At 37.5% G+C, this 26142-nt stretch overlaps 2 protein-coding genes across 4 annotated transcripts in view; one reads left to right on the plus strand and one right to left on the minus strand.

Annotated features, from left to right (window-relative positions):
• Positions 1-9776, minus strand: part of LOC127453058 (beta-chimaerin-like) — a 79190-nt gene extending 69414 nt beyond the window's left edge. For all 3 annotated transcript variants that reach the window (XM_051719070.1, XM_051719069.1, XM_051719068.1), the window contains exon 1: positions 9309-9776. In XM_051719070.1, the coding sequence (XP_051575030.1) occupies positions 9309-9360 (52 nt within the window). In that variant the 5' untranslated portion in view covers positions 9361-9776. The remainder of the gene's footprint in view (positions 1-9308) is intronic.
• A 2215-nt stretch (positions 9777-11991) lies between these two features.
• Positions 11992-24268, plus strand: cpvl (carboxypeptidase vitellogenic like; the record flags this gene model as incomplete). Its single annotated transcript, XM_051718302.1, has 13 exons — positions 11992-12119; positions 12466-12653; positions 14950-15068; positions 15382-15496; positions 15603-15661; positions 15773-15852; positions 15947-16013; positions 16187-16309; positions 18466-18597; positions 19266-19364; positions 19502-19675; positions 20250-20432; positions 23777-24268. Coding segments are annotated over 13 exons (1572 nt in total), but the record flags the coding sequence as incomplete, so codon positions are not given.
• Positions 24269-26142: the final 1874 nt, after the last annotated feature.

The raw sequence follows: 26142 nt of genomic DNA on the forward strand, positions 1-26142 counted from the left end.
ATATATATATATATACATATATATATATATATATATATATATACATATATATATATATATATATATATATATACATATATATATACATATATATATATATACATATATATATACATATATATATATATACATATATATATATATATATATATATATACATATATATATATATATATATATATATACATATATATATACATATATATATATATATACATATATATATATATATATATATATATACATATATATATATATCTATCTATCTATATATATATCTATCTATCTATATATATATATATATATATATATATATATGTTAGGCCTACTTACAGTCACAGTAACAATAAATAATAATTCCTAACAAAATATGTAATGATTGGTTGAATACCAAACTACCTTTAACTTCATCCTGTAACACTTAAAATGCACAACTGTGGCCCAAGCAAGTGACATCTGTAAGTAATGGACTAATTGAGAACGTATACTACCATTTTTTTTTTATTTATTTACATATTACCATTTAAAACCTTTATAACATTTCTTATAAACTCTCATTTACACAACAATGTATTCAAAAGTCTCGAGAGACAGTCGTGCGTGAAAATCCCAGGAGATCAGCAGTTACAGAAATACTCAAACCAGCTCATCTGGCACCAAAAATCATGCCACTGTCTAAATCACTGAGATCACATTACTTCCCCACTCTAAAGGTTGATGTGAACATTAACTGAAGCTCCAGACCCATACCTGCCTGATTTTATTCACTGCACTGCTGCCACACGATTGGCTGATAAGATAATCACATGAATAAGTAGGTGTACAGGTGTACCTAATAAGGTAGTCACTGAATGTTTCATGTTGCCTCATTTAATTTTTTTGTGAATCGTTGGACATCCCCAAAGTGAGGTTTCAAAGATTTAACTAACTCCTGTGAAATAGAGATCATAGTCTGTTTCAGTCAACACACAGACTCTAACCAAATGAAGGGAGTATGCCATGCACACATACAGAGCAAACACACACACACTTACACACTCAATCAGTCAGTGCTGATCCAGTGTTTACGGGGACATGTTCCAGCTCCTGTGGGGAGACCATCTGTACAGTATGCAGCTTTGTAAGAGCTGGTGTACATTATACAGTGATGTATAAGCCACAGGAAACAATGGCACACATCTATCCAACTTCACACAATGTGTCTAAAGAGTGTGGGGATCGTCTGTGACAAAGACACCAAACAAAACTGGCAAGAAATGTGGAGAATTCTGTGTGTATGTGCGAGACGAGGCATCAGACGGAACAACCATGAGGGAAGGGAAGATGAAGTGTGTTTATCCTGTAACAGTGCATGCAAGCTGAGGGTGGGATAGGGTATTTTCCTGTATGACTGTATGCCTTTGTTTAACTGTGTTTCCTTATGTGCATGTGTACATATACACTACACAGCAAAAATATTGCAGGAATTGGTCCTTCCTAACAGCTAACATTCTTCTGTGAAAGCCCTTCACTAGATATTGGCATGTCTGTGGGGATTTGCTCCACACTGAATTTGTGAAATGTGGTCTGGCTTGCAGTCTGCATTTTAAGTTCATCCCAAAGGATGTCCTCTGAGGTAATTAATAATAAATGTGGAGACAAAGGAAGTGGTGAGCTTTAAACTCAATCCCTCCTCTGGTTCACTCCATCCACCAGTAAAACTGCAGGCATAAATAAGCCTCTTATTTCACTCCGACTCACTAAAAAACTAAGAAAACTACAGCAGGAAATACGCAATAACCATGGAAACTATTAAAACTGACCACTAATAAACAGACCATTTTACAGTGGCTTCTGTCAGAAATGAAACCCTTTAAAAACAAGATTATAATAATAAGCTGTTTTTCCAGAGAGGGCGAAGGGGAGAGCGAATCATTTTCAAGGCATTTAAGTGGTGTGCATGCTTCATTTAGCAGTTCTGTCATCACAGGCCGAGGAGCCATTCAATATTTTGCCCCTTCATTCATGCTTTTCTTAGCAACGTGCAACAGCTTCGATCTTTGAAGACTGAGGTTCTTTTACGTTACTACTGCTATGTGATATTTTCCCATGCAGTCTTCAGTCTTCTAAATTTTTGATACAAGTATATTTAAAATTAGTTGACATGCTGTAATTAAAAGTTGGCCAAAATATACTGGATTTTTCCAGTGAATAATAGGATCAAATGGGCAGATTCAATTCATATCAAGCTTTATTAGCAAGAGAAACATAAGTGTACATTGCCAGTGCATTATTAGACACACTACACATACAGATATAAAACATAGTGAATGCTGAAGTTTAACTGACCCTTCGCTAAGCTCCGTCCCCTTGGTTACCATTGTTCGCTCTGACAAGCTCTGCAGAACTCCCCATTAGAATGAATGGGAGATTGCCATTAAGAAATGCGGTTTTTGGCTAAATATTCTCATAAACAGAATGGATAATATTTTTACCTGGGCTGGTTCGAAGAGTGACATTGTAATGCGTATTTATCTGAAGTTTTTTTTGTAAAAGAAATTGTTAAATTACTCAGTAATTTGATTAAAATCTATGGAGACTGTTAATCAGAATCAAGGCAAATGATTATTACAGTCACTTGAAAAGAGAAAAACATAATTTAATAGCCATTACACATCTAGTAACATTAGCGTAAGTGAACAGAGCTGTTTATAATATCTCACAACACACTCATTTTGATGCTGTGAACTGTTCATTTACTATTGCTTTTACTATGACTTGAGTAAATACTTAACTGAAATTAACGTTCAGTTATTAGCTTTAATTTATCATGGAGCAAATATCACATGTTCATTTGGGAATGAGGACTGACCCAGTTTAATCCATAACATGCTCTTTTCCAGATTTATTTAAAGATTTTTTTATTTTTTTTTAAACACTGCAGGTATCCTCTCTGGGTACCTCGTGTCACTATTACAAATGACATGGCAACAACGTGTTTCATATTTTTTTGATTATTTTGATAAAATCCAGCTTAAAATTACTAACGCACATTACTTCCATTCATTGGAAAATAGCAAACATGTGTCAGAGTAATGGCGGCAGGGCAACAGCTGCTAAGTTGGTCAGAAGTGCTTTTAAGGTGGGGCTTATGGTGCGTTCCATTTGTCTCGGAAGTTGGAGCTCTGAGTTATTTTCCGAGTTCCGAGACCGGAACTGACAAATGGAACGCCCCCGATGTCGGAATTCCTACTCGGAAAGTCGGATGAACTCAGAGGACCCCGTGTTCAGAAAGCAAGATGGCTACGAAGAGCATCGACTGTAGTATGCTGTGGGTTTAAAGTTTTTTTTAGCACTTTTGTCTTTTTTGTGTCCAATTTAGTAAGTCGTATACACAATACTGTATTACCATTGCCTATAGGCATGTTGCTACGATTCTGTTATGCGTGAATTACCGCGTAATGTGTTGTTTATAAATTGGTACAGCTAAAATTGTCTAGGTCGCTGCTGCTAACAACAACAATGATCGCTGCTGCTACAAGAACAATGGTTAGTGTTGCTACAACAACACTGCCTAACTTTACAAACCGTAAAACCGTTTACACATAACACAGTTTGGCAAATTTCTATTGCAAATATACATTTGTACTTCCATAGGGCATTGCCCTTTGTTTACACCGCTTGTTCGATTAAAATGTGGTTAACATGTTTTGATACAATCTAATGCATGGAAACATTAACATACCTTTTCCGCTTTCTGTCATCTTCCTCGAGGTCTCTTAGGTGAAGGGCATACTTATTTTGTAGCTCTCTGTACTCCAAAAGAGCTAGTGCAACAATTAATTTCCTGGAGGTGTCCATCTTTTTTCCGACTTGTCGTGTTGTGTGTAAAAGGAACGCATCCAACTCGGATTTCTTGTTTTTTTTAACGGATATGACGTCGATCAGAGTCCCGAGCTCCGACTTCCAAGACAAATGGAACGCAGCATTAGTGAAGAGTCAGTTTGCTGAAGTTTAAAATCTCAACTTATTTTCTCTGGCTGCTCTCTATCACGCACACACGGGGTCTGTCTCGTGCGGTTTTGCTTTTGACAATGGTTCAGTTGAGAGTGAGTGAACATTTTCAGACGATGCAAAGAGATACAGCAGCTTGCCCATATCTCTCCCACACCTGGCTCACCACTTGTGGTGAAGTCTCCTTTCAGTGTACAGTAAATCCGCTCCCATGTTTATTATGCCCGGGACGTGCATCGTGCGATGCATAAGCGTGTACTGCTCCACACAATCAGTTTCTGTGCTAGGATGTGCAGATGAGTTGAGCATGTACCTGCAATATTTATATTCCCATTTTAGCCACAGTAAGTGGAGGAAAACATGCTGTTTCAGCCACAAATATAGGGACAGGAATTGTATAGAATTGTACCACAATTGGCTTTGCCGAAAGACACATGTGATGTATTATGTGTTTTTAATAATTAATTAATTAATAATAACTGTATTTATTTATCAAACATTATATGTATACAGTGAATTTCTTTTTTTTTCACATATCCCAGCTAAGCTGGGGTCAGAGTGCAGGGTCAGCCATGATAGGGCACCCCTGGAGCAGATAGGGTCAAGGGCCTTGCTCAAGGGCCCAACAGTGGCATCTTGGAGGTGCTGGGGCTTGAACCCCTGATCTTCTGATCAGTAACCCAGAGCCTTAACTGCTGAGCCACCACTGCCCCTACTGTTTTTATCACATCTTCAGCTTCCTTCCTTTAAGTATTCAATTAAGTAATGTGTCATGTTAGACAAACAGATGAAAACTGTAGATCCACTATGTAAAAACCCACTCTGGCTCTATTATGACTTCATATGTAAACAAACTAACTGAGATAACGACACCAGATCAGAGCGATTTGGAGTGATATCACTGCTCCCAAAAAGTTTCTACACTATATCTAAGGAAGAGAAATTGTTATAGTGTTTCTTTTAACAGCACAAATCAGCACAAACCAAGCACAAATGAATGACACCGTTTTGGAGCGATATGGACCACACAGGGTGGAGAGTGACGTCACTGCTCCCGAAAAGTTTCTTGCTATATCTAAGGAAGGGAAATATTTTAAGTGTTTTTTTAATGGCACAAACCGGCAAAAATCGAGCACAAACGAACATCACCGGTTTGGAGCGATTTGGACCACATGGGTTTGAAAGTATTGTAACAGCCAAAAAAATATTGTCTAATATCTCAAACACCGAACCAGCACAAATGTTCATTTTTGAGGCACAAATCAGCACAAACACAGTGCTGATTTAATGATTTAATTATATAGGGTGCCAACTTCACGGAGGTTAAAAACCACCCATCATTTCAACCTCATCATTTCTTAAACAGTCACAAGCTTGCAGCCCTGAGCTTCAGCCACTGTTTTCCTTTACGGAAATATCAATGCTCAGAATGGCCTTTGAAGTCTGTAGAGCAGAGCCAAGCAGCATCAATCCCGCCCGTCGGCCCTGAATTTGTTTACAGCCCCGTCCTTGGCTAATATGCAGCAGCACGTGTGCGCATGTTCACATTCTCTGCCAGTTGCATGCACATAGACTAGATGAAACAAGATTTCTGACAAAGAGCCTTTCTCTAAAATAATGATACTCTTGTGACAGACACGGCGAGCCTGGCATAGGCGCGGTATTCAGCATCCGATGATTACACCGGGGGCACGGAGCTAATGACAGCTCTCTGTACCGCAGGCTTAAAAGACTACATGCCTCCTTCAAGCCTTGTGGCTGCAGTGCAGTTCTGCTGCTTCAGCAACATGCATGTGAGATAATCTATTTGGGAATGCATGGTGACCACAGGGCTGCGTTGGCTTGTCTTGATCCATCCCCTCCTGGCTCTCAAGAGTCCAAGCTTGGCCTAAAGGAGGAAATGTGGTTCTGTGTGTGTGCACATGTGTGCAAAGTGTTGCAGTAAGCATGAAGTGAATCATACACACAATAAACCTCATCTGAGCAGAGGTCAGTGTGTGTAAACATTTCTGAATCAACGCGGCCTCACAACAGTTTTTCATTGGAAAAACTCTCTCTTGCTCTTGCATATTAAGTATTAATATGATAAATGTAACGGCAAAATTCTCTCATTATTCACTTACCCTGATGCCATCCCAGATGTGTATGACAGTCTTTCTTCAGTAGAACACAAATTAAGATTTGTAGAAGAAGTTAGAGCAATGAATGTCTTCTGAAGCAAATCGATACTGTGGCAAGGTTTAGGTTGGGAAAGGAGGAGGCGGGAACCGGCTGAACCGTCAAAATAATGTTTAATGAAAACAAATAGACACACAACATAAACACACACATGGCAGCTACATGTGGCTCTCTCTCTTTCCCGAAATGCCACATTCTGAGGCACTCATCCCTCTCCTTGGCTGATTAGCCCGATTGGGGGCCGGGCGTACGTAGTCACGGCCCGGCCCCGCCCTCCTCCTCATCACAGATACGTTCGTGTAAAAAATAAATTAATAATTTAAACATTATTAACTTTTAAAAAGCACTTCTTGCCAGAAGTTGACACATCATGTAGCTGTTGCGTGATGTAAGCGCATCGGCGAGTTCACGCTAGAATTCATAAGCAGTGCTTATTTACAACAGAAGAACGAACTTTACGCGAGAGTTCGGCCATTTCAAACAGCATCAGAGCCCTGGACAGAAGCGCAGATTTAAAACGAAAAACGTTTAAATTATCGACTTGTTTCTTACATAAACCTATCGATTCGCTTCAGAAGACATTCATTGATCGACTGGAGTCATGTGGATTATTTTTATGCTGCCTAAATATGACTTTTGGACCATCAAAGTGCTGGCACCCATGTACTTGCATTATAAGGACCTAACAGAGATCTATCTTCTTCTAAAAATCTTAATTTGTGTTCTGCTGAAGAAAGACATCTGGGATGGCATCAGGGTAAGTGAATAAGTGTGAATAAGCTGAATCTGTGGAACACAAAAGGAGATGTTAAGCAGAATGTTACCATCAGTCACCATTCACTTTCATTGTATGGAAAAAATATGCATTGAAAATGAATGGTAACTTGTGTTCCATGGAGGAAAGAAAGCTTGGAACATGTTTGGAACAAAATGAGGGTGAGTAAATAATGACATATCTTCATTTTTGGCTGAACTATCCCTTTAGAACGGTTCTACTTTCCACACCCGTTCAACAAAGCCTTAAGCTTTGCCAGTGAATTGCTTGTTATTTGAACATGTTCTCCCTTGAGACAGATACTGTCCCTCAGATCATACATGTCCCCCCTCTGTTCTCACAAAAGCAATGCCAAGTAGAGCAGCGTGTCCAGAACAGGGTGTAAACAAGCAATTCTATGTGAGAGTAATTTTGAGTGCTTGTCCAACCAGGCCTTATCTCTCCTCACATTTGTGCTCAGTGTATTTAAACACCTGCACACCTTCTCGTTTCTCATACCGCCAGCCAGCCTGATGCTAGACATTTACGCTTTAAGGGGTTTCCTTTCAACTAATGTGTATTTCTAATCTAACCACACAGATTGTGAATCAGTCATGCAATACACATACACTACACGTTGGGGTGTGCTGGTGTGTTAGAGATGCATAGTGAGGCAATTTGGTATGAAAACCAGTCAAAAGTTGTGAAAATAGACAGGCAATTAAAGGTACAGGTAAATAGGCACCTCCACAATTGTGATAATGCTGCTCAAACCGGTATGACGCTTAGTTAGGAAGATGACAGCCTATATTAAAAGCTCATTTTCAACTCCAATGATTTCTTGTGGATAATAAGATCAGGATAATAGAAAACCTCTCAAGTGAATTAAACTGAGAGAGGCACTGCTTTTAATGTAATTAGCTTTCATCACACACCCATGGAAATATTTGATGACTTAAAAAGAAAATAATAATTGTAAAAGAAATTTGCTTAGGATTTAGGATATATACCTGCTGTAACCTAGATCCCTTTAGACGATGGGTGGGAAATGCGTTTGTATGTGTTGAAACCAGTTTTTGGTTCCTCCGTCCCCAAAAAAAAAAAAAAAAAAAACCTGTTTGGCTGAACTTGATTCAATCATAGACAGTGGTTCCTACATGTTTGAAACGAGTTCACTTAAATTAAAATGGCCAAGTAATTTTAACTTAAATACTTCAAGTAGACGGAACCTAACTGAATCATGTACACCCAACAAAATTTCACATGTAATGATAACTCAAATGAAACACTTTTAGCGATATGCTACTGACAGGAAATGTTAGCATGCTAAACACATGCTGATGGGAAACACTACTGAGTGCAACTTGGTCACTACACTTGGTGCACTCAGTAAAGGTGCACTCAGTAATTTTTCCCTGTTAAAAAAAGTTTTACTCCTAAAGAAATGAATTGTAATTTTGAAGCATATGTATAAAATCACGACCACTCACATGAGATGAGAACTTTAGTCATAACAGTAACCTTATAAAAGCTGTTTTATTCTACATGGGGCAGGGGCACCCTCATGGGGGCTGCCATTTTTTAATCACATGACCAGCTAAATACTACTCACTTAATCTCAGTAACCATCTTGTTAATGGACACTTTCACTCTTGGATCAAATTGATCATGTCTGATTGCAAATAGTGAAAAACTTGATTTTGAACGAAGCTGCATCCACACCACTAGGTGTCCCTGTAAGTCCAAAATGACAAGAACAAAAAGTTACTAAGTGCACTTCTAATATCTAATATTATTGGCCCTCAACCTAGGATCAAGCTCCACTCTTCATCATGATGGTAACCCCCAAAACTACAACATATCAGAACTTCCTCTAAATCTCCACATAACAAAACATTAAACACCAACAAGTCTCCCCCTTTATATTCATTTTGCAGAAAGAAATCTAAAATAACACCTAATTGTAACATTTACTCTGTGTCTCTGTCTGTGTGTGTGTGTGTGTGTGTGTGTGTGTGTGTGTGTGTGTGTGTGTGTGTGTGTGTGTGTGTGTTCGTTCAGATTGTGGTGGCATTTAGAACTAATGCTCTGTGATTGTGCCATTACAGCTGTGCTCTGCCACCATGCATTGGTAGTGCTATATGCAATGCATGAAGTAAAAGGTAGGTCTAGCTCATACTGGATGAAGAAACAGATTTTGGGAACGACACACACCTCTTCACCATGTTCTATCCTGTCTGATTTCATAATACAGCCAAAGCCACAGAAACGAAACTGTCAATCATCTCCATTTAGCTATTATCATCACGCCATTAGATTTACCAAAGGTAATTCATATTCCCAAATAACTGATCACGCTTTCATTTTGGTTCATAGTACTCACCCGAGGAGACGGAGGAGGAACCCGATAGACTGGAATTACTGGACACTGCCATCGCGTCTAATTCAATGAATATCCTTGCTTACTGGCGTCTGTTAGGGCTTGACAGTTCTTCCATCTCAGTCAGTGACCTCTGAATTAACGCACTGTCTTCAGCTCTCAGCCGATGATATCCAGCTGTGAGTGTCGGGTTAGACGGGAGTCGCGAGCGCTGCCGCATTTACTGTCGCGTGTGTGGCAGCATTTGAACCATATGGAGAAACTAGTTGATACAACCTCCAAATGTGCATAAAAACAGAAAATACGACAACTTATCTACTCTTCGCCGTAATAAAATCAAAATGCGAAAAAAACTTCCCGGCCGTTCCGTGTGCTGGCAGTGCCAGTGGGCTTCGCCATATTCAGGGACTGAGATTTTACTGTATTGTTTCCATGTGCCACTTTAAGGCTCGTAATAAACACACACTGTGTGCACGGGCGAATCCGCCTTCTTAAAGAGGAAGAGACGCTCGCGCGCACATACCCCCTGACCATGTTATACACGTGTGTGGTGTGACCAATGAATATATTGCAAAATTATACAGTACGCCTCCGCAGTGTGCTGTTCAAAACTGTTATGTTCAAAAGTTGCATGTCGTATAAGTGTGCTGTGTCATGTTCAAAAAGTGACATGCCTGTTAAGTGTGGTGTTCCATGTACAAAATTGACATGTCATGAGCCATTGCTTTCATTCCCATAAATTTCAGGGGAAAAAGAATCTATAAAAAATATAATTTCGCAATATTACCCTATTATTAAGCAATATCACACGTGCAAGAGTATGGAATGCCAAATTATTGTTTAATGTTCCCAGCATTTCACTGTCATGATCCTGTTCTGGCAGTCCTCTCCCTTCTGTGTTCTGTTGGTGTGTTCATCTTTGTTTTGTGCATAAAGACATGGCTATGTTTGTGTTTGTGTTAGACATGTGCTCCCCTGACCCCGCCTGCTCATTTACCTTGTCCAGGGCTGGACTGGGACAAAAAATCAGCCCTGGAACTATTCAGCTGGCCCATGCATTCCCCCACAATGGGGGGGTTGATAATATTGTATATAGTGATATTATTATTGAATTGCAAATGCAGTTATCAATAATAATACTGCATATTATCTGTCATATAGAAATGCACATTTGACTGTGAAGCATCTCACGCTGCAGCCAGGTGATGCTTTGCGAGGGAGGGCCGCTGTGTGGTTTAATCGGGTAGCAGTGTTTCGTCAAACTTTTGGAGTATTTGGTGTTTTCCATGCACAGCAGTAAATGGCAGCGCTTAATAAATAAGAGTGGGGCAATTGACCGGCCCAATACTCAACCAGCCCAAGCTGCCAAGGAAGCCGCTCCAAAAGCAAACCCCAATACTCAGTTGCTCTGCAATTTAATATTTACTTGTCATATGTTTCCATTGACTGCCATTATTTTTAATTACAGAGCTCTAAAATCTAATAACAATTTAATGAGAGAGATCTGTAATTGATTTTTTACTGGTAAGAATCGAATTGCAGAGCTATTTAATTGGAATATTTACTGTAATTCACTGTATTTTTTTTCTGTAATTCAATTGTAGAGCTCTGCAATTGTATTCTTACTAGTAAAAAATGTCATTAGAGAGCCCCAGTAAAACAATTTTTTTTTTTTTTTTTTTTTTTTTTTTTTTACTATTAAAAATGGAAATAGAAAGCTCTGCATTTGGAATTCTTACCACTAAAAAAAATTAATCATAGAGCTCTATAATTGGAATTCTTACTTGTAGAAAATCTATTGTAGAGCTCTCTAATTCAAATAATATTAGTAAAAAATACTATTACAACGAGTAACGCTGGGGGCATTAAAAGCTAAATCAGCTTGCCATAATAAAAATCGTTCTCTGTGCTTAAATTGTGCTTGTTTAACAAAACCAGAGTAGATTATATTTGCGTTTGTTGGTACTATGTCATATATTCACGTCAGGGGACAATGCCCACTTTCCCGGATGAAGTAGCCTATATTCGGAATATAATCTACATACTACTCAACTGCATACCTGAAGAGCATACTTTTTTACTGGCCAAAAAGTGCATTCTTCGTCAAATGAAGTTTACTCTGACAGGACACGATTTTGGACACAGCTCATCTTTTGAACTAGTGGTGTTTTGTTTGTGATCGAATCAGAGTTTTAGATTGAATCATTTAAGTAGATGAATCATTCCATTGTTCCTGTGATGAACGTGTTATTTGACAAATCACATGGTCATTGAACAATTCATTGAATGGAATCAGAATAAACGAGGAATCAGAATCTCCACCACCACTGTTTGGAAAGCCATGAACACTATAAGTGGAGTGAAACTAATAGTGCTGTTGAACTGTATCAGCTCTTGGAACACCACTAGACCAATCAGATATGAGGACCGGAATTAACTGTGTGATATTTTTCTCATCACTTTCCCTGAAAGGTCCTCACATCTATTTAAAGTGCTGATTTTCATTAAAACAACACTCTTGTTCATGTGATATTTCTTATATATAGTATAAACGTACTAGTGTACAGATTACACTGTATAAAATAATGGTACAAAAGGTGGACCGTCTCTTTCAAATCGGCCGCTAGAGAGAAACATTATCCACTCATGTTTCACTGCAGATCACATGACACTGCAGATCACATGACAGTTCCCATATAATCATGTGACTGCAGCACATCAACAACGTGACTTTAACGACTTCATTATTTACAGTCCAGATTCATATACCGATGTAAACGACCTCTTGAGTTCTTACTGGCATCTGTATTCAAGGTAACTCGATCAGGGAAAGGTGTTTGAAATAGTTTGATAGTGACTAAACAGTGGTTTTTCAGAAATTGCCACTGATGCGCATTGTATGTTTTCATGTGCTTCACTCAAATTCTTTTATGTATATATATATATATATCGTACTTTTACGTTAATGTCTGTATTGGCTCAGTTTCGCCATGATCGACAGACTGACGGGGAAATTTTGTGGTTGCTTTAAAACTATGGACTATCTCTCATCTAATATGTGTGTTTGGGACATGTACAGGCAGACAGCAGGTAATAAGAGCCATGTAATATCATGACCATTAATCCCCGTGTCATATTTCTTTGCTGTAAATTGTTGAAGCTTGATCATGCTGAAGGAAACACTGAGGCTGCTGTTTCTCTGGGTTGTGCTGGAGTCGGTCAGCTCCCGCGGCTGTTCCTCATTCTTCTGTCGGAGGTCACACCGTGTGATGAGCGGTTCAGATGGTCCCGATCCGGGCGCACCTCTGCTGCTCACCCCCTATCTGGAGAAAGGCAGAATAGAAGAAGGTATGCTTTCAGTGCACATGCAATTAGATCACAGTACTTCACGAAGCAACATAAACATCTGTTAAATAGGATGTTAGTAAATGTATCATAGAAGTTTAGGATGATTCTGTTCAAAGATATTATTATTATTATTATTATTATTATTATTATTATTATTGTAATGCACCGAATGGTAGTTTGATACGTAAAGAATAGGTTGAAATGGGGTTGATATCCCATTTGGACTTTAAAACTGACCGATATATCAGCCAGGCTGACTGATCAACCAGTATTTGACCATTTTGAAATGATCAGCATCAGTCTACAGCCAAGCACACTATAAGTGATTAACAGAAGTGGAAGTTTCCCCTTGTTTCAGTTCCTTAATTTAACAACAGCGTTGTTAGTAGATAATGCACATTTTCAGTTTCATGTAGATGTTTTTTTAATTATTGAATTTTGAGTAAACAGTATGTAAAATAAGTTTTCAGGTGAATCGCTCAAAAAATATGTCCAGATCACATTTCGCCCCCAAATAATTGTATTTTTAACTTTGCCCAATATGTCTCATTAGACACTCCTTACTATATTACATAGTATTATATATACATTATAAATTATTATAGTCTAAAAATATTGTTATAGACTTTTTGTATTTGAATCATCATAAATGAAAGGTGCAATATTTAAAATTTTTCATGTAATATTCGCCTTTTTTTTGCCAATGTGTGAACGGCTTGTAACGCAACTTAAAAAATGAGCCCTTCCCAGACTTCCTAGGTTGCCTATTAAAGCCTGTGGACTGATTTTCATGCGAAGGGAGTGGGTCGCTTTTGCCGGGAAAATCCAAAGGATGTGACGTTTATGCGTGCTCCCAAGAGCCTTAACTCGGACAGTAATAGCTTCTCTTCCGCTATTCAACAGCGACAACAAACTGCAACACTAGGTGGTAATGTTATCTTAGAGATGGAATCCAGCAAACATAAACAGCTACTGTCATCATCCACCAAATTTAGCTAACAGCTATTGATAAAGCTGGCTAGCTAGCTAACGCCGACATAGGCTATCATATAAATGCAGTCAATGTATCATGCAAAGAAAAGTGATTACTTCAAACTACAGTCTCGCATAGTCAGACCTATATCCACACTTTGTTTTAGCCCTGTTCCAGCACTGGAGAGTCAAATATAATATGCAGTCTCAAAGTTTGTAGTAAAACAATCATAACTGTAATTTTAATTATGCTACCTCATCTGTCAGCATGATTTCGGTGAATCACGTTCAGCCTCTTTGTACGTTATGTCATTGTTTTTGTCGATGCTCACGTCCCTATAGAGTGTGTGCGCGAGCATGAGCAACAGGTAGCTGGCTGCAGTTCACTTAACGGCCACAAGTGTCATTAATAACAAGGGTTTCTGAATCTTACATACTGCACCTTTAAAGGCAGTAAGACAGATACTATCATGATGTATTAATACTTTACAGCTTAATATACTGTTGTTTTTTATGTTATAGTAATGAGAATTACATTTATCATTTCATTTAGTTACTTTTTAATTGACATGAAAAAATATCACATTGGCGAAAAAAAAAAAAAAAGAAAACAATCCTAAAAATATGAAGGCTTTATTTTCTTTAAGCAAAATATAAATTCTCATAAATTTCTTATTTTGGGATGAAATATTTTGCTGACAAGTTTTGCTAGATTCACCCATTCTTTTAATTTCGGATACCCTGCTCTATTGGGAGATATCGGCACTGACAATTGAAAAAGTTGCCCGCAAATTAAAGGAAGAGTTCACGTTAGAATGTATAATTATGTCATGATTTTTCTGTATTTTTCTAATGCGAAGCACAAAAGGTACAACTTTTAATAAATATCTTGGTCCATTTATGCAATACAGTGGCAGTTGGTGATTCACTTTAAAGCTTAAAAAAGCACCCAAATGTATCATAAAAGTAATCCATACATATTGCAAGTGCATCATATTCCAAGTCTTCTGAATGCATACGATTTTGGTTAGAAACAGCCTGAAACCTAAGTTATTTTTCAGTGAAAATCTTAACGTCCATTGCATGTTCATGAGCACTGAGAAGATTGTTCACGTGAACAATAAACTGTTAACTGTCACTATCAACTGCTATTGTATTGAATAAACATTAACAATTTTCTTTTTGTGTTCTACATAAGAAAGTCATTGGGGTGAGTAAATTATGGCAGAAGTTTCATTTTCCTTTAAAGCCCCTATCTTCATTCACAGATCTTTCTCGCCTGCATACTAATACAAATTCTTTGAACTCTTTTGTGGGTATGCAGCCAAAAAACTGAGTTTGGTGGGTCCCCTCTCTGGTGCCAATGTCAAGAGTTACTCAGGATACCTCACTGTGAACAAGACCTACAACAGTAACCTTTTCTTCTGGTTCTTCCCTGCACAGGTAACATGCTGACGATTGAAACATTGCATACACACACTTTGTTTTACTGTGAATTTGCTTATACCACTGCAAAATGAACAATACTAAAGATAAGACAGGTCTGCTGACTGCAGCTTCTGTGTCAGCTGGCAGCACTCAAGTCAGGCGTATTTTCAGAGGTCATTCACAAAACAATTACACAACTTTTTCCAGGTTCAGCACAAGGGCTCTCCTGAGATTTTATTGCCTTTTTCTGCTATTTATGCTTTTACAATCAGTGTTTTTTAAGGGGGCTGTCATGCTGTTGATTTATTGTTGCATGTTTTGTGTTTAGGAGAGACCAGAGACTGCTCCAGTGCTGCTATGGCTGCAGGGAGGACCTGGGGGCACCTCTATGTTTGGCTTGTTTGTGGAGCACGGCCCATATTTTGTGCATAAGAACCTCACATGTGAGTACAAACTTGCAATGTTGATGGAGCTTAGCAATTTTTAAGTGCATTATAGTACATTACATTTAGAAAGTTCACAGTCTGACTCTTTCCTGTCTTTTTGTAGTGGGCTATAGGGATTTCCCTTGGACATCACGGTACTCAGTTTTGTACATTGACAACCCGGTGAGTTTAAAGGATTTTAGTTTAAAACTTTATTAATTTCAATATGTTTGCAACTCAACTGCAGTAATATTTTACATTGACCTTTTGCCTCTTTCCTTTAAAAATTTCAAGGTTGGCACAGGGTGGAGTTTCACTGAGGATGACAGAGGATTTGCCCAAAACCAGGATGATGTGGGCAGAGACCTGTACAGGTAAAATGGCAAAACGTCTACTGGATATCTAAGACAAGTATTCTCTTTTCTCTTGTGAAATACATGTGATGGATTACCTTTTTGTTCTCTGCAGTGCTCTGACTCAATTCTTTCAGATCTTCAGTGAGTTTCAGCCTAATCCATTCTACGCCACGGGCGAGGTAAGGCGAGAGATTACTTTCATACATACCTCTATTTCTCTCTGATTAACTCATTGTGGATGAATACAATGCAATCAGAACCTTAATCTCTTACAACATCAAACCATTGTTTTCTTGACAGTATTTTGTTGTCATTGTATTTACATTGACTATTTTAAACTTTAAACCCCTAGTCTTATGCAGGAAAGTATGTTCCAGCAATTGGCTACTACATCCACAAAAATAATCCCTCTGCCAAAGTGAAGATCAACTTTAAAGGAGTGGCTATTGGAGATGGTCTGTGTGACCCTGAGCTGGTGAGTTGAACAGGGTATTTCCTTTAAGGCCATGCCACCAATAAACAACTGTCAGACTACCAAAATAGCTGTAACGCTCACATTGCACAACAATTTTTCTGTCATCAATCATGTTGTTGTAGTAGAAGTGCACATTCTACATGACAGCGCAGACTTGCATAAATACACTATGGAAACGGGCAGTTGTTCATGGGAATGAGCAGCTGGCCATTCAAATCAGAGTTAAAATTACGTTTTTATGAGGGCCATTTTTTTACTTTTATGGTGCCGTTTTCTAACCATATTAAAAACACATTGTTTTTTTGTCAAATTCTTCAATGTAATCTAGTAAATTCGTAAAGGAATAATTCACTCAAAAATGAAAATTCTCTTATTATTTACTCACCCTCATTTCATCTCAAATGTGTATGACTTTTTTTTTCCTCTGCAGAACACAAATGAAGGGTTTTTTTGAAGAATATCTCAGCTCTGTAGGTCCATACAATGCAAGTGAATGGTGACCAAAACTTTCAAGCTCAAAAAGCACATAAAGGCAGCATAAAAGTAATCCACAAGACTCTGGTGGTTTAATCCATGTCTTTTGAAGCAATCCAATCTATTTTGAGTGAGAACAGACCAAAGCTCCTTTTTCACTACATCTTGACATCAGCAGTCTCCTTGGCGATCATGATTTCAAGCTCGATTACACCTCCTAGTGCTTGACGCATGCGCAGAGCTTGAAATCATGATCGCCAAGAAGACTGCTGTAAAGAGTTATAGTGAAAAAAGTTCTATGTCGGTCTGTTCTCATCCAAAATCAATTAGTTTACATTAGAAGACATGGGTTAAACCACTGGAGTCTTGTGGATTACTTGTATGCAGCCTTTATATGCTTTTTGGACCTTCGAAGTTCTGGCACTTCACTTGCATTGTAAGGACCTACAAAGCTGAGATATTCTTCGTTTGTGTTCAGCAGAAGAAAGAAAGTCATACACATCTGGAATGGCATGAGGGTGAGTAAGGGGGTATTTACACTTCATCACTTAATGCATTTTTACTGATTGAATTGGTATCCGATTGAATAAGCTCCCATTTACACTTGGCCACATCAATGTGTCTCCGCCCAACAGAAAAAAATCAGATCTTCAATTCCCACTCTATATGTAAATAAAACCGAGTTTACTTCCGTGATTATGCTAATGCAGGGCAGTGAAGTTAAAAGATGTGATTTATTATTTGATTCCAAGTGACTTTGCCAAGTGCACATGTGTCTGCGTGCTGTGTATTTTTCCCCTCTATAATTTTTGTAGGTAAGACATGCACATCAGTTGCAAGTAGGTATATCTGCAGGCTGGAGATCTCCACAGGGTTAGGTAAGGGACTCCCTATATCTTTGCTGGCGGATTGGAGCTCCCGCCCCTTTTTGTAGCTCTGTCTGCAGCTATACTCTTCTCATCAGCTGCGCTAATTTTTTAGTGTTTGGTTTCAGTTTCGTCAGCAATCTGCATCAGTTAAATGAAGAAAAAAGGTAGGTCTGTCCTACAACGTGTATCCATTTCTTAATTTATTTTTTATTATTAATTATTATTATGATTATAATTATTATTATTATTAATATTTATTATTATTATTATTATTAATACCCCCTGAATGATGAGAGAATTTTCATTTTTGGGTGAACTATTCCTTTAACATGAATGTTTGGTTTTAGATTTTTTGGCAATTATACAATTTATTTCATTAATTACATTTAATCAAAATCGGCTTTTCGTTTATTAATATTCGCTCTAGAAGCAATAGATACTCTTATGAGGTACTAAACTCAGAATTCATGTGATATTTGTATAACTTGAAATGAATACAATATATTCTAGAATACCAATATTAGATACATTATAAATATAATAGAGGAAAATATTTTTGCAATTTTTGCCCTTTTTTATTTATTTATTTATTTTTTTTACAAAATAAAATAACAAAAATATCATATAAAATGGCGATAATATCAAACATACATGAAAATATTGGAACCTCAAATATTTGTCTGTGAGCAGTAATCACGTAGTGAGGGCGTGGCCTATAGAACATCACATATAAAATAATAATGAGTTACAGAAATGCCATGTTCTATGTACAGATGTTAACAAACCCATTCTCTCTGATCCTCTCTGTTTTAGATGCTGGGAGGATATTCAGATTTCCTCTATCAGACCGGCCTTGTAGATGAACTGCAGAGGCAGTACGTGAAGATGCAGACAGATGCAGGAGTCAAACTCATACAGGAGCAGAGATGGGTGGAAGCATTTGAGGTGAGCATGACGCTAGATGGCCAACTGTATGTGGACACCCACTGCTATCTATTAGGATTTGCTAGACGCCTTATTTCCGATGAAGACAAATCTTAATTCTATGGCATACAATGACATTTCTACAGAATTGTGTGCTTTCAACCACATTGAACAACATCAGTGCCTGACCTCACTGATGCCCTTGTGTCTGAATAGGAACAAATCCAACATGTTCCAACATCTAATGGAAAGCCTTCCCAGAAGAGTGAAAGCTGTTAGGGAGAATCAACTCTCTATTAATGGCAATGGTTTTGAAATTAAATGCATTTTCCATTGCTTTTTCAGAGATCTAAGGGAGCATCCAGCCACCGAACAACGTGGTCCTCATTTTAATAATGACATTTTTTGACAATCATGTTAACGTTAGTAACGTTAATCATGTTAAAGTCACTATAAATGAAGCGACTTCCACTGTTGTTATGACAACTATTAGGAAATGTTCAAGGAATAAAGACGTCACTTCCTTAAACTGACGAATAGTCCTTGAAATGGTCTATAGTTTGTCCAACTCAGAACATATTGGATCTATGTTACTTGGGCTTTTATTAGTGATGATTTGGTTTAGTGTTTTAGTATCTGTTTGTATAACTCTAAATCATCATCTTTTCCCCTCTCTCTCTCTTCGTTAGGTGTTTGACAGCTTACTGAATGGTGATGTTGTTCCTTATCCCTCCTTCTATCAAAACGCCACTGGTTGCACAAACTATTTCAACTACATGCAGTGTCAGGTACCAGGAGACACACACAGTTCAGTTTAGGCACTTCTTTCAAGCAAACACATGACACCCATTCTCCTCTTCTGCATTCAGTCTGTATACATCATGTTTGAATGCATAGCGTCTTATTCTGTGTCTTCTCTAAACAGGAACCTCCTGATCAGGAGTATTTTTCTGCATTTGTAACACTACCAGACGTTCGACGTTCCATCCATGTTGGGAATCTGACATTCAATGATGGCTCTGAGGTTGAGAAGCATCTGCTTCAGGATGTTATGAAGTCCATCAAGCCCTGGTTAGGTGTTCTCATGGACAACTATAGGGTGAGGGAACTTTTTTATTTATTCATTTCGAATTAAACAATTACACCATATGATACAACTGCCTATGTGTGGTTACTTAAATTACTTGACTTTAAGATACTACGATATATTAAAAATGACCTCATGAAAGTAGATTGGGAGTTTTTTTTTACTCTGTTCAGTGTTTATGTCTGTTAGGTTTGAGCCCATCTCTGGATTAAACTTTGTCCTTTGTGTGTGTGTGTGTGTGGGTGGGTTTGGGTGGTTTACGAGGACATTTATTTAGGTTACAAACTGGTAATTACAAGGGTATTATGCTGTAAATGTGGTTTATGAGGACATTTCTAGTGTCACCATAATTCAAATCACTTAAAACATACTAAACTATGTTTTATTGAAAATGTAAAAATGCAGAAAGTTTTTTTGTGAGGGTTAGGTTTAGGGGTAGGGTTAGGGTTAGGGGATAGAATCTATAGTTCGTACAGTATAAAAATCATTATGTCTATGGAGAGTCCTCATAAGGATAGCCGCACCAACGTTTGTGTGTGTGTGTGTGTGTGTGTGTGTGTGTGCGTGCGTTCGTGCGTGCTCACAGGTGTTGATATACAGTGGGCAGCTTGATGTCATTGTTGCAGCCCCTCTGACTGAGCGCTTCCTGCCCACCGTGAGCTGGTCTAAAGCAGATGAGTATAAAAATGCAGAGCGCTTCCCCTGGAAGGTCCAGCCAGGTGATACTGAAGTGGCAGGTTATGTACGGCAAGTGGGAGAGTTCTTTCAGGTGAGGGTTTGCAGTAGTGATAGACACATACTGACCTGGCTGATTAATCAATAATATTAAAATTTTTAGGGGAGCCTGGGTAGTAGTACCCAGCGAGTATTGACGCTGACTACCACCCCTGGAGTCGCGAGTTTGAATCCAGGGCGTGCTGAGTGTCTCCTAAGCAACCAAATTGGCCCGGTTGCTAGGGAGGGTAGAGTCACATGGGGTAACCTCCTCCTGGTTGCGATTAGTGGTTCTCGCTCTCAATGGGACACGTGGTAAGTTGTGCGTGGATCGCGGAGAGTAGCATGAGCCTCCACATGCGGAGTCTCCGTGGTGTCATGCACAACCAGCCACGTGATAAAATGCATGGATTGACTGTCTCAGAAGCGGAGGCAACTAAGACTTGTCCTCCACCACCCGGATTGAGGTGAGTAACTGTGCCACCACGAGGACCTACTAAGTAGTGGGAATTGGGCATTCCAAATGGGGAGAAAATGGGATAAAAATTAATATATATATATATATATATATATAACATATTTTTTATTAATATTTGGCCATTTTGAGATAATCAGCATCTGTTGATTAACAGAATTGGTCACCCTGCCTAGTGTCAGTTTCAAATTTGACCACAGCCTTTCTAGTAGATAAGAAACAAATATATATCATGTTTGGAATACATTTAGCATATGGAGTAAATGAACACTGATTTTACAGCAATTGTCTATACATCTTATTCAGGGGTGGAAAGAGTACTGAAAAACTTCCCAAAAAATATTGTGTGAGTAAAAGTACCTGTCCTAAAAACTACTCAAGGAAGAGTAAAAGAGTAGCTCATTTAAAAGTACTCATGAGTATTGAGTACTGAGTTGCGAAAACTATGCCCTGTTATAATAAACACTGTATGCTGCCATTTCAAAATGTAGCACATGTACCATAATGTACCTTCCCTTTTATGGCTGTTTGCCAGAAAGAATAAAAAATATAGGTATTTTTGGCTGCCAAATTTTAAAATACATCACTTATCTAAGAAAAACACTACATGAATCTGATTTCAAAAAAACAAAAGGGCGACATGATTACAGTGAATGAAGGAGACTGATGAAAAGATGAAAAAAGTTATTTCAATACACTGATCACCATTTTAAATCGTAATATATTAAACAATTACATTAAAATCAATTTATGTGTAGGGTCTAAAATGCCCTTAATGCCGACAAAGCGAGTTATTGTTGTGCATAAAACATGTTCAAAACTATGCAAGGAATGCAAAAAACGCTAAAAAAGCAGGGTCACTTGACATGTCATGTCCCGCACAATAGAGGAGGTAGAGCAGGGGTGGGAAAAGTTGTTTGATACAGGGGCCACATCGGACTTTAAAGGAATAATTCACCCAAAAATGAAAATTCTCTCATCATTTACTCATCCTCATGCCATCCCGGATGTGTATAACTTTCTTTCTTCAGAAGAACACATATTAAGATTTTTAGAAGAATATCTCTATATTTAAGTCCATATTTACTATAAATTCTCCTCCCTGCTCAGTCAATCTCCACTTTAACTTTCACTTTCACATTCTTCTTCTTGTGTTTTTGGTGATTCACATTCTTCATGCATATTGCCACCTACTGGGCAGAGATAAGAATTTCTAGCAAAAATTGACTTAAATATTGATCTGTTTCTCACCCACACCTGTCATATCAATTCTGAAGTCATACAGTTTGTTTCAAGACTATTTCTTTAAGTAGTACATGGGGGGCCACACTGTACTCCTTTTAAGATACAATGTTCCACAATGCTTTAATTGTTGTATCTTTTAAGCCCAGAAATAGTTGTTCTCATTCTAATGAATGGTGCACAATTTTCTGAAGTGTATTTGTGACTGATGGGACTATTCTGCCTGAAGTATTGCTCTACAAAGGTTGATACTTGTTTATCAGGCATTAGAAAAAACTTGATAAAGTCTAAGCATAATTATAACTTATTTTATCATCTCTACTTTCCTGAAAAATTAACACACTCACTACATCCGGCCGGTATTATTAAAAAAAAAACTAACAATATTATTAAAAAAATATCATTAATATAAAAAAGTTACTGTTTTACTATATTAAATTAACACTTTTAAAGCTACTAAAGTTATTCAGCCAAACGTAGTGAGGGGTTTTCTTGTTATTGTTGTTTGATTAATGGCCTTTTTATAACATACTCGACAGTGGTCTATTCAGTTACATGGACACTTTAAGTCCGACATTTGATACAAATACGTTTGTTTTGTCCCACTGTTTACATTCACTTTATACATAACCAACTACGTTTACATTAATACCTCACCAAGACCGGCATTGCCGGAATTATAAAGTGTATTTGACCATTTAGGCGCATACCCGCAATAGCGCTCATGGAACACACGCACATGTAAAGCGCACAAACATAAGATCATTCAAACAGCACACAGCTATTTAGATCAACCAACCAGTGGTGGTCTTGCTATCCCGATTGATGTAATGAACACCCATGGTCTAGATGCAGAACATAGGCTAAGTATAGAAAATTATTCAAAAGTTTATCATCGATATCGAGGACATTATTTATTTATTTATTTTTTTTTATAAACATAAGATTGTTTTATCGCCCAACCCTATTGATAACATTGCCTTAATCTCTCACATCAACCCAATAATCTCAGTGATAGTTCAATTAAAGGCTATGTTATAGACACAGAATCTAGTAAGCAGAAATATGAAATTTACCTCGATATGTTTCTTCAAATTAGAGGCAGAATTAATGCTGATTTCTGGATTGAGCAAGTTAAACTCACATGAAAAGCATTTTCAGGTGCGGCCATGGATTTTCAGGTGTTGAACTGTTGTTTGAGGCATAGCCTACATCCTTAACATTTGGCACCTGATCTACAGCTGCCATTCAAATTTTCTATGCATTTTGATTTGACAGGAGTCACGAGACTCTCGTAGCCAATCATGTTGATGAATAAAAATAAAATCAGGACAGGGAAGTAAGGAACACAGACGGAGGAAAAATGGCGCAGTAAAAGTACAGTTACAGCACTTAAAACGTGCTTGAGTAAAAGTATACCATTTTTAAACTATTTAAAAAGTAAAATTATTGGGGAAACTACTTAATTACAGTAACGTGAGTATTTGTAATTCATTACTTTACACCCCTGATCTTATTTGCTATCATTCTTTGGCCATCAAAACCCCCACACTGGTCGACCATTAGTTTGTAGAGGAAAATGTACGGCACTACAGGTATTAGAGTTTATTGTAGCCAGGGTTAATTTATAGAAATGCAACAGTTCATTGATAACAAATTCCTTTTGGTTTTCTCCTCTTTAGGTCATTGTCAGGGGAGGCGGGCACATTTTGCCTTATGACCAACCAGAGAGATCATTCGACATGATTGATAGATTCCTTTCCACAGATGGATTCTCATCAACCTGATACACTAAGATCCAATAGGATTTAAAGTGACTAGTGAATGAATATGTGTTCAGTTGTGCAACAATTTTAAATGCAATAATTGTGTTATATTACTAAGAAATGTAGCAATTATTTTATTGGGATATTTTTAAGAGGGAAGGGGTTATGTTTTATTGTACATGATCTGTTTTTGATTAAAGTATGATTTGAGAAAAATTTCATTTTTATCTTGTGCCAGCTGAAAATAGAGAGACTGTATCTTCAATGCATTGATCTTTGAACTTTTAATTGACGTGGGTTCAGAAAAGAAGTGACTAAGTCATAGAAGGGCACTTGAAGTACTAAAAAGTACCTTGGTTGGTTTCTGGACATGGCACAATGGTTTTTTATAAAATCATGGTATATATTTTAAGTACCTAGGAGTGCCATTTAAATATCACGGTGTATATGAATATGGTTATCATTCAGCATCACCCTTTGTAACCAAAACGAAACAAAAGGTAAGAGCTAAGGCAGTTAAATGTATTTGCAATACAGATAAAACTTTTGAGGTTTTTCATCCTTGGTAAAATAGGGTCCTCATTCTCAAGCATCCGGACACCAACGGGCCTTATTTATTCTTCTGAAAACACACAAAACATCACTGATTACACACTGAAAGAGTAACGTATGAACTGTATTACAGTAATGTCAATATTCACTATTTTGTGGTTTAATAGCTTAATGACTTTGTTTTCTAAATAATACTGATGTCACAGATATGCAGCCACTGCTGTATTTCAGTAAATACCTCAAATCCAGTATTGACCTTATAGCAAAGAGCCTCAGGGCAACTCAAATGTCCTGATGCCACATAGCTCTCCAGTGTCCTGTGCCAGAATCCCCACATCGATCTGGACGACCGTTGTCATGAGTCCACCTGTTGCTGTAGAGAGAAACGTGTAAGGATTTTTAGAGAAGACCATGGGTGTTGTGACCGTGACAATGATACTGTTAATGACTGGAGGTCAGTGTGTAAGGGTGAAAGATGTTCTGTAGATTGCATGAGGTATTGATCTGTACTTGATGAGCTGCTCTCATTAGAGCTCTTCCTGTAACATCACCTGCACTTTTAGGAAGGATTTGAAGAATCCAGGGGACACCAACATAGTTGTGAACCTGTGCAACACATTCATGTATTTTCATCACTTTACACAAAATAAGCATTATTTGTATGCTTTGTACTGATTTTTTTTATTTTTTTATTTTTATTGTAATGGTCCCTGAAATGCAAAAATTCATAAAACGTGTGTCATTGTAAGATGTAATTTTGTTTTTTTTGTTTTTTTATTTTTTATTTTTTTTTACATTACCTTCATCAGTAAAGGGATCTTTTATTACACAATATGCTTGAATATTTTTGGCCAACAAATGAAAACAACATCTAATGGAGAGAGTTTTCAGTGTAAATATTCAAACAGATTCAATCAGGTTGATCCAAAGCTTAATCATTATTAAATTGATCTATAACATGATCGATTATTATTTATTTAAACTCTTTAAAATGTAATTTTACAGTTTATATAAATTCTTTCATCAATTTTGTCATGGCACCTAATTTCTTAACAGATAAATGGGATGGAGAAGGTGGAGCTTACAAAGCCAAAACCTTTGCTTCAGCCACCCTCCCTCATCACCTGAATAGAGGCAACATGTTTTACTGAGTTATGTGGCTGTTCTGTTGAAACACATTCCTTTGAAAAATGACCATCATACCTTGGCATACAGAATAGTTCCAAATAGGGAGAACACTTTGTGCAGTTGATCATCATTCAGGCTGAATGGCCGGTTAGAGATGTAAACAGTACACTGACCCCCTGGAGTAAGAGTCACAGGTAAAATTATTTAACACTCACTCTCAAATACTAAACATGTTGGTCTCCTTTAACAAACTGTATGTTGCCAAAAGAATCGTAATTGAAAAACAGAAATGAATATATTATATCAACACCATTTGTTTCTTAAAAAAAAATAGTTAATGTTGCACAGAAAGTTAAAGGGATAGTTCACCCAAAAATGAAAATTCTCTCACCATTTACTCACCCTCATGCCATCCCAGATGTGTATGACTTTCTTTCTTTTGACTTACACAAGCAAATATTTTTAGAAAAATATCTCAGCGCTGTAGGTCAATGCAATGCAAGTGAATGGTGACCAAAAATTTGGAGCTCCAAAAATTACATAAAGGCAGCATTAAAGAAATTCATAAAAGAAATTCAAGAAATTCATCCACATTTTGTCAA

The sequence above is a fragment of the Myxocyprinus asiaticus genome, chromosome 15, assembly GCF_019703515.2.
Source record: "Myxocyprinus asiaticus isolate MX2 ecotype Aquarium Trade chromosome 15, UBuf_Myxa_2, whole genome shotgun sequence".
Classification (NCBI taxonomy): Eukaryota; Metazoa; Chordata; class Actinopteri; order Cypriniformes; family Catostomidae; genus Myxocyprinus; species Myxocyprinus asiaticus.